The sequence below is a fragment of the Mytilus edulis genome, unplaced genomic scaffold (assembly GCF_963676685.1).
Source record: "Mytilus edulis unplaced genomic scaffold, xbMytEdul2.2 SCAFFOLD_821, whole genome shotgun sequence".
NCBI classification, from domain to species: domain Eukaryota; kingdom Metazoa; phylum Mollusca; class Bivalvia; order Mytilida; family Mytilidae; genus Mytilus; species Mytilus edulis.
Genome location: NW_027267976.1, coordinates 366 through 12,640, shown reverse-complemented (window position 1 = coordinate 12,640; position 12,275 = coordinate 366). Strand labels below are relative to the sequence as shown.

The 12,275-nt window shown below is 30.1% G+C and overlaps 1 protein-coding gene and 1 pseudogene across 1 annotated transcript; one reads left to right on the top strand and one right to left on the bottom strand.

The window, feature by feature from the left end:
- The first annotated feature begins 38 nt into the window (after positions 1 to 38).
- LOC139506468 (enoyl-[acyl-carrier-protein] reductase, mitochondrial pseudogene) lies at positions 39 to 1,317 on the top strand (annotated as a pseudogene).
- Positions 1,318 to 8,016: 6,699 nt separating this feature from the next.
- Positions 8,017 to 11,881, bottom strand: LOC139506470 (protein OSCP1-like; the record flags this gene model as incomplete). Its single annotated transcript, XM_071295465.1, has 4 exons — positions 8,017 to 8,366; positions 9,957 to 10,029; positions 11,065 to 11,192; positions 11,818 to 11,881. Coding segments are annotated over 4 exons (370 nt in total), but the record flags the coding sequence as incomplete, so codon positions are not given.
- Between the last annotated feature and the right edge of the window lie 394 nt (positions 11,882 to 12,275).

Genomic DNA, 12,275 nt, shown 5'->3' with positions numbered 1-12,275 from the left:
CGTTATTCTCTCGACTTATCCTTATTTTGGAAGTAATCTGAAAAAATGTCAGGTCGGATTTTTCAAAGGATTACAAATGTATTAAAGAAACACCAATTAAAGAATTCTTTTTTTGTGAAGACAATCTCTTTACGGAATATTGGAACAAGTAAAGAAACTGAAGCAGTTATGCTAAAGGACTTTGGTGATCCTAGAAAAGTTTTATCATTAGAAAAAATCTTAGTACATCATCCCTCTGATGATGAAGTCTTGGTTAAAATGTTGATGGCACCAATAAATCCGTCTGATATTAACATGATTGAAGGGACATACCATATCAGACCAAAACTCCCTGCTATTGTTGGTAATGAAGGTGTAGGAGAAGTTGTTGAGATAGGAAAAAAGGTGAAAAACATGAAACCTGGTGACTGGGTGATTCCTGCTGAAGCTGCATGGGGCACATGGAGACAACACGCAGTGACAAAGGAAAATATGTTGCTCAAAATTGACAATGATATACCTTTGTTGAGTGCAGCAACCATAATGGTTAATCCGTGCACTGCTTACCGTATGCTCAAAGATTATGTAATGCTAGAAGCTGGTGATTTAGTTATTCAGAATGGAGCAAATAGTGCTGTTGGTCAGTGTGTTATACAGCTAGCTAAAGAATGGGGTATTAAAACAATAAATATAATTCGAGACAGACCAGATTTGGAATGTCTAAAGAGCCATTTGAATCAACTTGGTGCAACTCACGTTGTAACAGAGGAGTTTGTTCGTACACCAGAAATGAAAGAACTTATCAACTCCTATAACCAAAAGCCAAAACTTGCTTTAAATTGTGTTGGTGGAAAAAGTGCTACTGAACTTATACGATTTCTAAAAGAAAAAGGTACTATAGTTACTTATGGTGGAATGTCTAAGAAACCACTGACAATTCCAACTGGTGCATTGATTTTTAAAGAAGTGAAAATAGTGGGATATTGGAATACACAATGGAACTTTGAATACAGAGATAGTAATGAGAAGAGAGACATGTATAAAAACCTATGCAATTTAATTAGAGATTGTAAACTTATACCTTCTCCTAGCGAATTGATACCCTTTTCAAACTTTCAAGTGGCAGTTGATAAATCATTAGAAGGTTTTCAAAACCAGAAAAAAGTTCTTGTTATGCAGGAGTGATTATCATCGCTTTATGATATTCAATATAAACAAGGAAAACACAATAGTATCTTTAATTTGGATTGCTTAGCTTTTGATTTTATGTTGTAACTATTTCATGTATTTAAAACTTTGCAACATTTTTTTACTACTATTAAAATGTACTGTGTAATAGTTCTTGTAGCTATCCATCCATCTATTCTCTTTGGTATTTTAAGCATATACTCATGCACTGTCTGCAGTAATGCACAATGTATTCTTTTAAGTCTTATTCAGGTTTACATGATAAAACAACTTAATCACTCTAAAGAAAAATGTCAACCACACTTGAAGAATAAAAAAGCTAATGATAACATGTTTTAACAAATCTGTGGTATAATCTTAAAATTTAGAATTATTGTTGGATCAAAAATGTGACAGTTTTAGGTTTACAATAATAAAAACTTGCATTCATAATTTCTGAAGCAATCCATTTTCTTTGGAAAAATGGAAAGAAAATATGAATTACCATGATTACTACAATACCAGAACTAAACCGAATACACTTTCATTGACCAAAATAATCTTCAAGATACCATGTATACCAATTAATCTGGATGGATGATTTCATAAAAAAATTTATGTTTATAGGCAAAACTTTTGAATATTTTGTCAACTGGAACAAAAATGCAAACTCAATCTGTATTTCATCATCACTGTAAGTAGTGATAATCATTCTCAGATCTGAAAACATTTCTTTTATTCTCACAGCAGCTGTAATTCAGTTAAAATTCAGTGAATTGGTATAAATGTAAACACCACCTGTCTTTACACTTGAGAGGAAAAAGATAACAAATGGAAATTCAAACTCAGAAGTCAAAAAAACTGACAAAGCCATTGCTAAAAAGGAAAAAGAAACACAGTACACAAAACACAACATAGAAAACTTAAGAATAAGCAACACAAACACCACTATAAACTGGGGGTGATCTCAGGTGCTCCTGAATGGTAAGCAGATCTGCTCCACATGTTGCAAGTGTGTGTTGCCAATGCAACAACATGTACAAACTCAATGATATGTCTAATTCAGTAGGTCTCATTCAGGGAAAAGGGATTGTAAGTCATCATCAAACACTAATGTTCCAAAAAGAAGCTCAAGATCTGCAGGAATTGTTCATGCTTATAAATAATGGTAGATAATTAGGTATATGTCAATTTGAATGCGATGAAACAAATAAAAGCATTGAGCCATTTGTCTTGAACAACAAACATTTCCAGAGATCAGAATTTATTAACTACAGCTATTTTACCAAAACAAACTTCTTTAAATGCACAAAAACAGCGAGATATGAAAAAGACAACTTCCAATTTATTTTAACCCTGCTGCATTCTGTATGTGCATGACCTAAGTCAGAAGCCTGTAATCCAGTGGTTGTCTTTTGATGCTGTATATTATATTTGTTTTATATTCATTATTTTATACATAAATCATGCTAGTAGTTTTTGTTTAGATTGTTTTATGTCATTTCTGAGCCTTTTATAGCGGACTATTTGGTATGGAATTAGAAGGCCTTACAGTGACCTATAGTTGTTAATTTCTGTGTCATTTGGTCTCTTTGTGGAGAGTTGTCTCATTGGCAATCATACTGCATCTTCTTATTTTTATATTACTGAAAAGGTTTCTGAGAGGTACATGTACATGAACATACGTTGTTACTACATTGTCATAATCTCATCTCAAGTCTAGGAGGTACAGCAAGACTAAGACATGTTGTTTAATCAATATTTGATAATTTTTCTGATATATTTCCATTGATACATCTCATTTCAATGGAGTCAAATTAGAGGCATTGTAAAGGGTAGATCCATTCTAACCTATGATATGAGTGTTATTAATATGTGACATTAAAAAGTCTGTTATTATATAGAAGCAATAATTTTTCAGTGACCAAAGAAACAGTGCCTTTTATGGCTATGCAGTTTGGGTTTAGCCCATTGTTGGAGGTTGTACCATGACCTATAGTTGTTAATTTCTAAGTCTTAGTCTCTTGTAAAGGGTTCACATTTGAAACCATTAGGTGGTAGTAAAAATATATATGATTTTGTTTGGTTCAATCATTAATATAAGTGAAATGATGAAATTTATAATTCATTTTTTCATCAATTTGGTTCAATTTTGTCAAAATGGGCAAAGAAACATTGCTGATGAATTATTCACTTGCAAGTGAATAATTTGACCTCATTGAATCCACATTTATGTGACCTTTAATTTAACCTAATAGCTTACGATAGATTACTCCTGATTAATCGTGGTCACCCCATTAAAGGAAAAGAATGTCAACATTGAAAGTGAAACAAAGGTGAACAAATTCTTTGACTGATTCGATCTACAAAAAAAATCTTTCTTACCGTATACAGGTAAAAAAACAATTAACTATTTAAACTATGTCCTATAACATGAAATCAAACAAATCTAGAAAAATCCAATTGCACCAGGTCGCTATATATTTATATCTATGTTTATGTTCATATCAGGTTATATTACAATCAGCAGTCTCCAGAGGTCATCTCAAAAGTTAATTAGATGGCGTCTAGACTTAAACACACACGAAATTCTGATATATATTATCGAATACATGCAGTGTTAACTGTTTATTCCAGAGTTATTGTCCCCTTACATTTCTACAGATATTACAAATCTGGAAGATGAATGTCTATAATCCTTTTGTATACAACATGTACAATTAAAAAACAAGCACACATTTATGTAGTTTATTTTATTAAAAATACTCCAGATCAATCAACTGTTCTTTTTCAAACATGACCCAAATATATATGTATAACAAACTAGTATCATGACATGTATCTTGATCACATTTATTTTCTACAAGTAATAGAACAAGATAGAGAAAATTTTGAACTATACAGAGCACTTAAGATTTCTACTATATGGAAGAAACAAGTCAGATTGAAATTTTATATTCAATTATCTAGCTTAACCATCTTTTCTAATAATAAATTATGATGTACCTATATCACATAGCTATAGAGTACAGTTTAAATTAGACATCAGTATCAGACCTCATAGATTTTCCATGGACACAAGTACTGTAGATTCATTGTTATTTATTGGATACCAATTTTTGTGGGTTTCATGGGTGGAGATGAACCCCAAATTCAAATGTTCAATGAATTACAAAATTTTTCTTGTATTCAGAGATTGGCAGAACCATGAAATCTAAACCAACGAAGATGCAAGTTTTCCTCAATCCACAAAAATAAATGAATCCACGGTTATATCCAACTACTTAAGAAACCTATTCTATACTCTGTTGTAGTTTAATTGCACAGATAATGTTTTGAGAACACATTTTCATTATCATCTATTAATTAACAAATAATTTACAAATATCACATTTAAATACCACATACCAAAATTTTCCTACCAAAATAAAATTTTGGGAGTCTAAGCAATGCAATCTAACATCTGTGTCCAACTAAATGATAATTTCTTACAAAAGCTTATTACATGTACATTAAAGTTTATAACACACACCAGAGTTGTTAAATTGTGTTACTGAATACCGGTAGTTTGATTTACCGGTAGACACACTTAATTGTATAAAGCTAAAAAGAGCATTATAAAAGTTTGGCACAAGAAATTATACATAAAAGTAGCATTATCTGTTGAAAAATGTCATAAAATAAAAGACAAAAATTAATATACAGACATATCAAAGCAAAAGATCAAAAACAAAAACAATTCAGCTTATTTTCTTGCAACTTGTCAAACCAAGTAATATTTATGAATGTAACCAAACAACACAATAAAATATGTTAAATGAACTGAGATTCATACTATTTTTTATAAACCAAGCAAATAGAAAATATGTTTATGATACTATGATACGTACAAAAATAATTTTCAAAGTTGTTTTTTTCTAACTACCATTTAGTTGCAACCTGAATAATAATAGATTATATCAACACACACACAATAAAAAGCTGAGAATCAGAAAAACTTTGGATTTCAATCTCCTTTATTGTAATAATGATATGACATGGGACATTGTCATCTAATTAACAAACAAAAAAATAAAGTCATGTGACTGCTGCTATGGACCCACACACAGTTGAAATAATATTGATTGATGTTGAAAATATGAAAAGCCATTAGTTTGTGTAAATAAATTGTACTTGAATCTTTGAATAAATGTAATTTTTGTTTATTGTTTATTGTGTTAAGCCAAATACTTCCCATAACTTAGTATAAAGTAGTGGTTATTTGGATGTTAGTTCAGCTGTGTTTTTAAATCAGTGTTTTAACTTGTATCCTATGAACAATGTATTGAATAAATTTCTTTTCCCTCAAAAGAACAAAACATCTAACAAATAAAAAAATAATTATAAACATATCAAAGGCTCATCACATGTGAAAAATACATATAAAAAATAGTGATGTATATAATGATATGCTTGAACAATCACAAAAATACAAGGACGGATTCTTGGAACTTACATACAAACAAACAGAGATACTTTTAAATAACACACAAGTCTGCACAAACAATATTTCATTTCATGATTTATTTATTTTTATGTTAAGTCCATGGTTTCTCTTCTTTAAATAAATAAAATTACATTAAAAAAAAAGGTTCTTAAAAACAAGGTCGAAAATAAATAGACGTTTCTCTAGCACAATCAAGAATTTTTTAAGCCAACTGATTCTACTGTGTTCATAAGAAAAAAAAATAATTGAACGAAATCTGAAAATAACTGTTCCAGTTTCTTTACCGTTCCCAAATTACAAAAACATTTCTTGTATGAACAGTTTAACGCATTATAATTCAAAGTCCAACATGATTAAGCATTATATTAAAAACTGAATAAGCATGATGGCATCTTGATTTGTGTCATGACAAATAGTTTCTCGTTGGGAAATTTCATGTTGGATATGTCTCACCTTAATTGCTGCCATTTAGTTGTTTGTAATAAAATTGCCATTTATCGTAAAAATTTAAGTTATGATATCATGCCTAACAATTTCCTTAACAGTAACAAAAATACAGTGAAACCAGATCAAACTGAAACCTGAGTAATCTGAATTTTCTTCTGATTGAAAACACTTAAAACAAAACAAGTAGAGGCTCTAAAGAGCCTGTGTCGCTCACCTTGGTCTATGTGAATATTAAACAAAGGACACAGATGGATTCATGACAAAATTGTGTTTTGGTGATGGTCATGTCTTTGAAGATCTTACTTTACTAAAAATTCTTGCTGCTTACAATTATCTCTATCTATAATGAACTTGGCCCAGTAGTTTCAGTGGAAAATGTTAGTGAAAATTGTTAAAAATTGACTATAAATGGCAATAACTCCTTAGGGTGTCAATTGACCATTTTGGTCGTGTTGACTTATTTTTAGGTCTTACTTTGCTGTACATTAATGCTGTTTACAGTTTATCTCTATCTATAATAATATTTAAGATAATAACAAAAAACAGCAAAATTTCCTTAAAATTACCAATTCAGGGGCAGCAACCCAACAACCAGTTATCCGATTCATCTGAAAATTCCAGGGCAGATAGATCTTGACCTGATAAACAATTTCACCTCCTGTCAGATTTGCTCTAAATGCTTTGGTTTAATTTGGCCCAGTAGTTTCAGAGGAGAAGATTTTTCAAAAGATTACTAAGATTTACGAAAAATGGTTAAAAATTGACTATAAAGGGCAATAACTCCTTAGGGGGTCAACTGATCATTTTGGTCGTGTTGACTTATTTTTAGGTCTTACTTTGCTGTACATTATTGCTGTTTACAGTTTATTTCTATCTATAATAATATTTAAGATAATAACAAAAAACGGCAAAATTTCCTTAAAATTACCAATTCAGGGGCAGCAACCCAACAACCAGTTATCCGATTCATCTGAAAATTCCAGGGCAGATAGATCTTGACCTGATAAACAATTCCATCTCCTGTCAGATTTGCTCTAAATGCTTTGGTTTTTGAGTTATAAGCCAAAAACTGCATTTTACCCCTATGTTCTATTTTTTGCCATGGCGGCCATCTTGGTTGGTTGGTTGGGTCACCGGACACATTTTTTTGTCTAGATACCCCAATGATGATTGTGGCCAAGTTTGGTTAAATTTGGCTTGTAGTTTCAGAGGAGAAGATTTTTTGTAAAAGTTAACGACGACGACGACAGACGACGCTGGACGCCAAGTTATGAGAAAAGCTCACTTGGCCCTTTTGGCCAGGTGAGCTTAAAATAAATTCTTCTGGTTATTCAATCTACTTGTAACATAAAATTCTAAACACTCAAAAGTGAGATTCCATTTAAACATGTTTTTCTCTGTATCATATATCTCATAACATTTGAAAAATTCTGGAGAGTGGCACAAGCTATAGCACTGTCTTTGAAAAATCTTTTTAATAAATTATTCAAACAAATAACATAACTTTATATCAAGAACTTTTGCTTAAATCTTCAAGTGTCATTTCTCATAAACAACTTAGAAATCAACTCAATATACGACTCAATAACTCTTTAAGGCACCACTTAGCATATTGTTATTTCCAAATATCTTTTATAACTTGAAATGACAGAAAATTATCAAAACAATTATAAAACTGTTTTATATATAAGCTGGTTCTTACCTCTAACAAAAGAGTCATAATTTTTCAAACAGGAAAATCAATTTAGGAAGGATTCTAAATATTCTGAATCCAAATAGTGATATTATGCTATCGAATTCATTGGTCATCTTTATTTATAAAATCCCTTAAAAATTGGTATTCCACATATGAATATGAACCCACAGTATTTTAAATACATACCTTAAACATTTCATGTATATATATATTTGATATGTAATCCAAGCTACAAGTCAGGTTTATGTAGTTTTTCATATATCCTTCAGGTCAAACAATCTCTTAAAAATTTGACACAAAATTAACATTAACATAGCTTAAGAAATCACACATTTACATTCATGACAATTTCTTATAGATCAAAAACATATTGGGCTGTATCAGTAATGATTTGTCTCTTGATCTCTCATATCATTGCCATTCATTAACTCTACATTCATGCCATCTCTCTCTCACATTCAAAATATTCCATAATACAAACATCAGCTAGGCTTTATCCATCAAATCTAATAAATCATCATTGTCATTAGAGGATCCTTCATTTACTGCTAATTCTCCCATAATTCTACTTAATTCATCATTCTTTTGTTTCTGAAATGTAAAAAAATATTGCATTAAATATAAACCAATTAAAACTTTGGATCTAGCAAAAATGTCAAAATCTACAGTGAATAAGGACCATAATTACCTTTTAAAACCAGAAAAGAATTGAAAACATCATTTTACAACTTTTCATCTCATCTATATATTCTTAAGAACCAATATTAGTTTTTATGGCTAAATTTTAACTATGAAGTTGACAAAATTTCGTCCTAGATTTAAGAAAAGGACATGGTGCTTTGACAGTGAACTTGGAAGTTGATGTCAAATGCTGAAAATGATACATAGAATAGTACTTCTTATACAAAAGAAACTGTTGACACAGAAATATGACTTGCCTGTGAGCAGAAAATTTTAAAAAGACAATCTGATTATTCGATATACAGCAACATTGCTAATTAACTCAAAGTTACTGGACCATGACATAGAAGGCAAATCGTCAAAATGATCGTCAAATTGTTGTAAAACTGAGATGTATTGATAGTAATGCAATTTTATAAAATATAGCATTGTCTACCATAAGTTCGTACTATCAAACTAGCTTAAGGTGAAAACATAACATTGGAAACTGATAATTTAATGTAAGTCACTGGACTATGTCTTATGACTTTGCAGAAAATATCATAAATCTATCAAAAGAAAGTTCCTATCAAATTGGCTGAAGCCGAAAAAATAACATTGAAAATTGTCTATTGAAAGTTGCTGGACCATGCCCTAGGGAACAGGACATCGAAAAAGTCATCAAACTGTAATGATATTAATGCAATTTTCATACATGGTATTTATGAATTAAATGTGCATGAAGTATAATATTTCAAAAGATTTTTTTTCCATTAGTCAACAGTTTACAATTGCAAAAGTCAGACTAGTTATTTAAGCAGATACATGCTTATATATCATGCTCTGTGATAAGAGGAACAAGAATGTGAAATAAATAAAATCAAACAGAAAAAAACTTCATCAAAACAAATTCTGTATACACAGATATTGTGAAAGTGCAACACATCTATATCATTGAGTGTAAGAACAACTATTTACCACAGCTTTAGTAACTTGTGACTTCAGAGATGATTAGTTAAAGCAAAAATAAAAGTCTTTAAATATATGAAAGCAAGTCAAAATATCCCTCAAAACCTTTTCTACTAAAAATATAATTGTTTATCAAAACCTAGTAAATTTGTGCAAAAAACTTATGATATGTGATGATATTTAATAGACATTTAAGCATTCCTTATTGCAAAAAAATGCATAACCAAGTAATTTCTGGCTTGACATTTGAGCTTTGATTTCTATGCATTTATATTTCATTGTGGATTAAAGTGGAGTTCCAAGATAAACTTCCAACAACTGGTGAGAAACTTAAAAGTTTGTCACTAAGATTATGTTTAGTTACTCAATTTTGAAAATGATTAAAGCCAAGCTTGACCCCTATTACAGTTGTGTATACTTGAATGATATATGAGATCATGACAAATAACTTAGACCACACAACAAGCACAGCCCTATTCCATCAAATGAACCTGTGAGGTATACTGTAAATAATATCCCTATTATACTGAACACTCTATTTCTGATTAATACCTTGGAAGCATCTATTTTGACAACTTTAGATTCAGCTAATTCTATAGGCTTCATTAAGGCTGCTTCAGCTTGTCTGGAAATACATAATACACATATTTTAAAACTTTCAAATATGATAATATTTACCATTAAAATATATGGAAAATTTTGACAAACTCTTTACACAGTTTCTAAAACTATATATGTTTTTTTCACATTTGTCTATATATATATATACTTTTGGCTTTGAGACAAGGGTTTTTTAAATTGTTGGCGAATCTGCCAACCCTACTTTTCCGATTTGCAGAATAAAAATAAATTGACATTTCATGCTTTTTTTACTCCTGCTGACCCTACCAAATACATTATCCCTGAAATATTAATAAAAAATATTCTTTTTTATAAAATGAAATGCATTAAACACTAACAGAATTGATAACAATGTTGTGTTGTTTCAAAAATAATCTGTAACTAACCTTGAAATTTTGCGAAAATATTTTTTTGGAGCGAAACCTGTGTTTAAAACCCATTACAATAGGTTTGTTTCTCTTTTTAGTCATAGTTCCGTAAAGTGTATCATATCGTAGATTAAATGGACCTTTCTAATGTGGAAGTCAGCAAGTTAAAGTAATAGATATTCACAAACAATTTTAAATTTTCTTGTTTCCTAGATAATAAAAAAAATAATCGTCCATTTGCATATCAGAAACGAGAATGCATGACAAATGATGAATCAATTATCTTCATCCTTGCTCTTATTCCTAAATGCTTGGCAGATAAGAACCAAATACCAATTTTAAATTCTTAGGTTGACTCAGTCAAAAATTGAATCAATTATCTCCACATATCCAAGTGAGCAATCTCGCAAAACTACTGAGTAAGGTCAAAGGAAGAAGATGTTTGTTCTGATTGAGACAAGTATAAACACACTTATTTCAATGTAACACTAGACTTTTATGTACACTTGTATGCAGACTTTGGGAAAACCATGAAATAAAATAGCCACAAAAATGCAAATTTTCCTCAATCAACAAAAATTGGTACCCATGAAAAATAAATGAATCCACAGTACCCATTATGATATAACATTGATTAAATTTCATTTCAGTCAGTTCAATTTAAATCTTACTCTTCTTCTTTGTCATTTTTAAATAAATTCAATCTGATCTCTGATTTATTACTAGCTGTTTTACTTCCTATAAGTTGTGATAATAAATCTAATTGTGCTTTGGCTAAAGGATCAGGTGTACTGGATTCCTACAAAAAAATAAAGGTAAATTATTACTGGATTATATATATTTTTTTTTAATTGTAAAGCTATTCTATATAGAAAATAAATAAATGGGGAACAGATGATGTCCCACTTGCATATAATAATATAAAGGGACATAACTCAAGAACTGTAAAATTAGCGCTACCCAAATTTGTACTTGATCTGAGTTCTGTGGTAATAAGCATTGGGTATATGTATCAACATTTAGTTGAGGCAAACTTAAGTTAGAGAATGGAAACTAAAATTTCAGCAATATTTCCATTTGTAGAGGGGCATAACAGTAAAAGTGACGAAACAAAAATTCATACTTGATATGTGTTTTGTGGTAATAAGCATTGTGTATATGTTTCATAATATTTTGTTTTGAGGCAAACTAAAGTTGAAGAATGGAAACGAAAAATTCAGCAATTTTTCCATTTATAAAGGGGCATAAGCCACATAACTCTAACTCTAGAACAGTAAAAGTGATGCCATCAAAATAGAAAGTTTTGTGGTAATAAACATTGTGTATCAGTTTCATAATTTGGTTGAGGCAAACTAAAGTAATAGAATCGATAGGAAAAAATTAGCAATTTAGCTATGTCAGTTGTAATTTCTAACACTACTCACTATATCTGAACTTGTGGTTGTTCTTGTTGACCCGGTCGTTTCTACTGTTCGTGATACAGAATACCTAAATAATTAAATATAGCTTGGTTAAAAACAAAATACCAATTGTTTGTTACTTTGCTACATTTTTTTTAACTTCATTAAATAATTATTATATAATCTGAAATCAGTTTCTTTCCTTACATTGCTTCTGACATGGATTGTATTTTAAATGTTATCTGCTTGTTGGCTTTTTCATTCCTTAATTCAAGTAATCAAATATTCAGTATAAAATGATTGGTTTTCAACATAGAGAGATCATATATACTGTTTGTACAAAGAAGATCATACAACAGGTTTCCACAGTTATAACAATTTTCAACATTGTAAATTTTAACTCAGCAAACAAAAAATTTTAATACAACAAATTAAACTCAATATGTGGCCAACATTAGAATATTGTTTGTTTCCCCAAACCT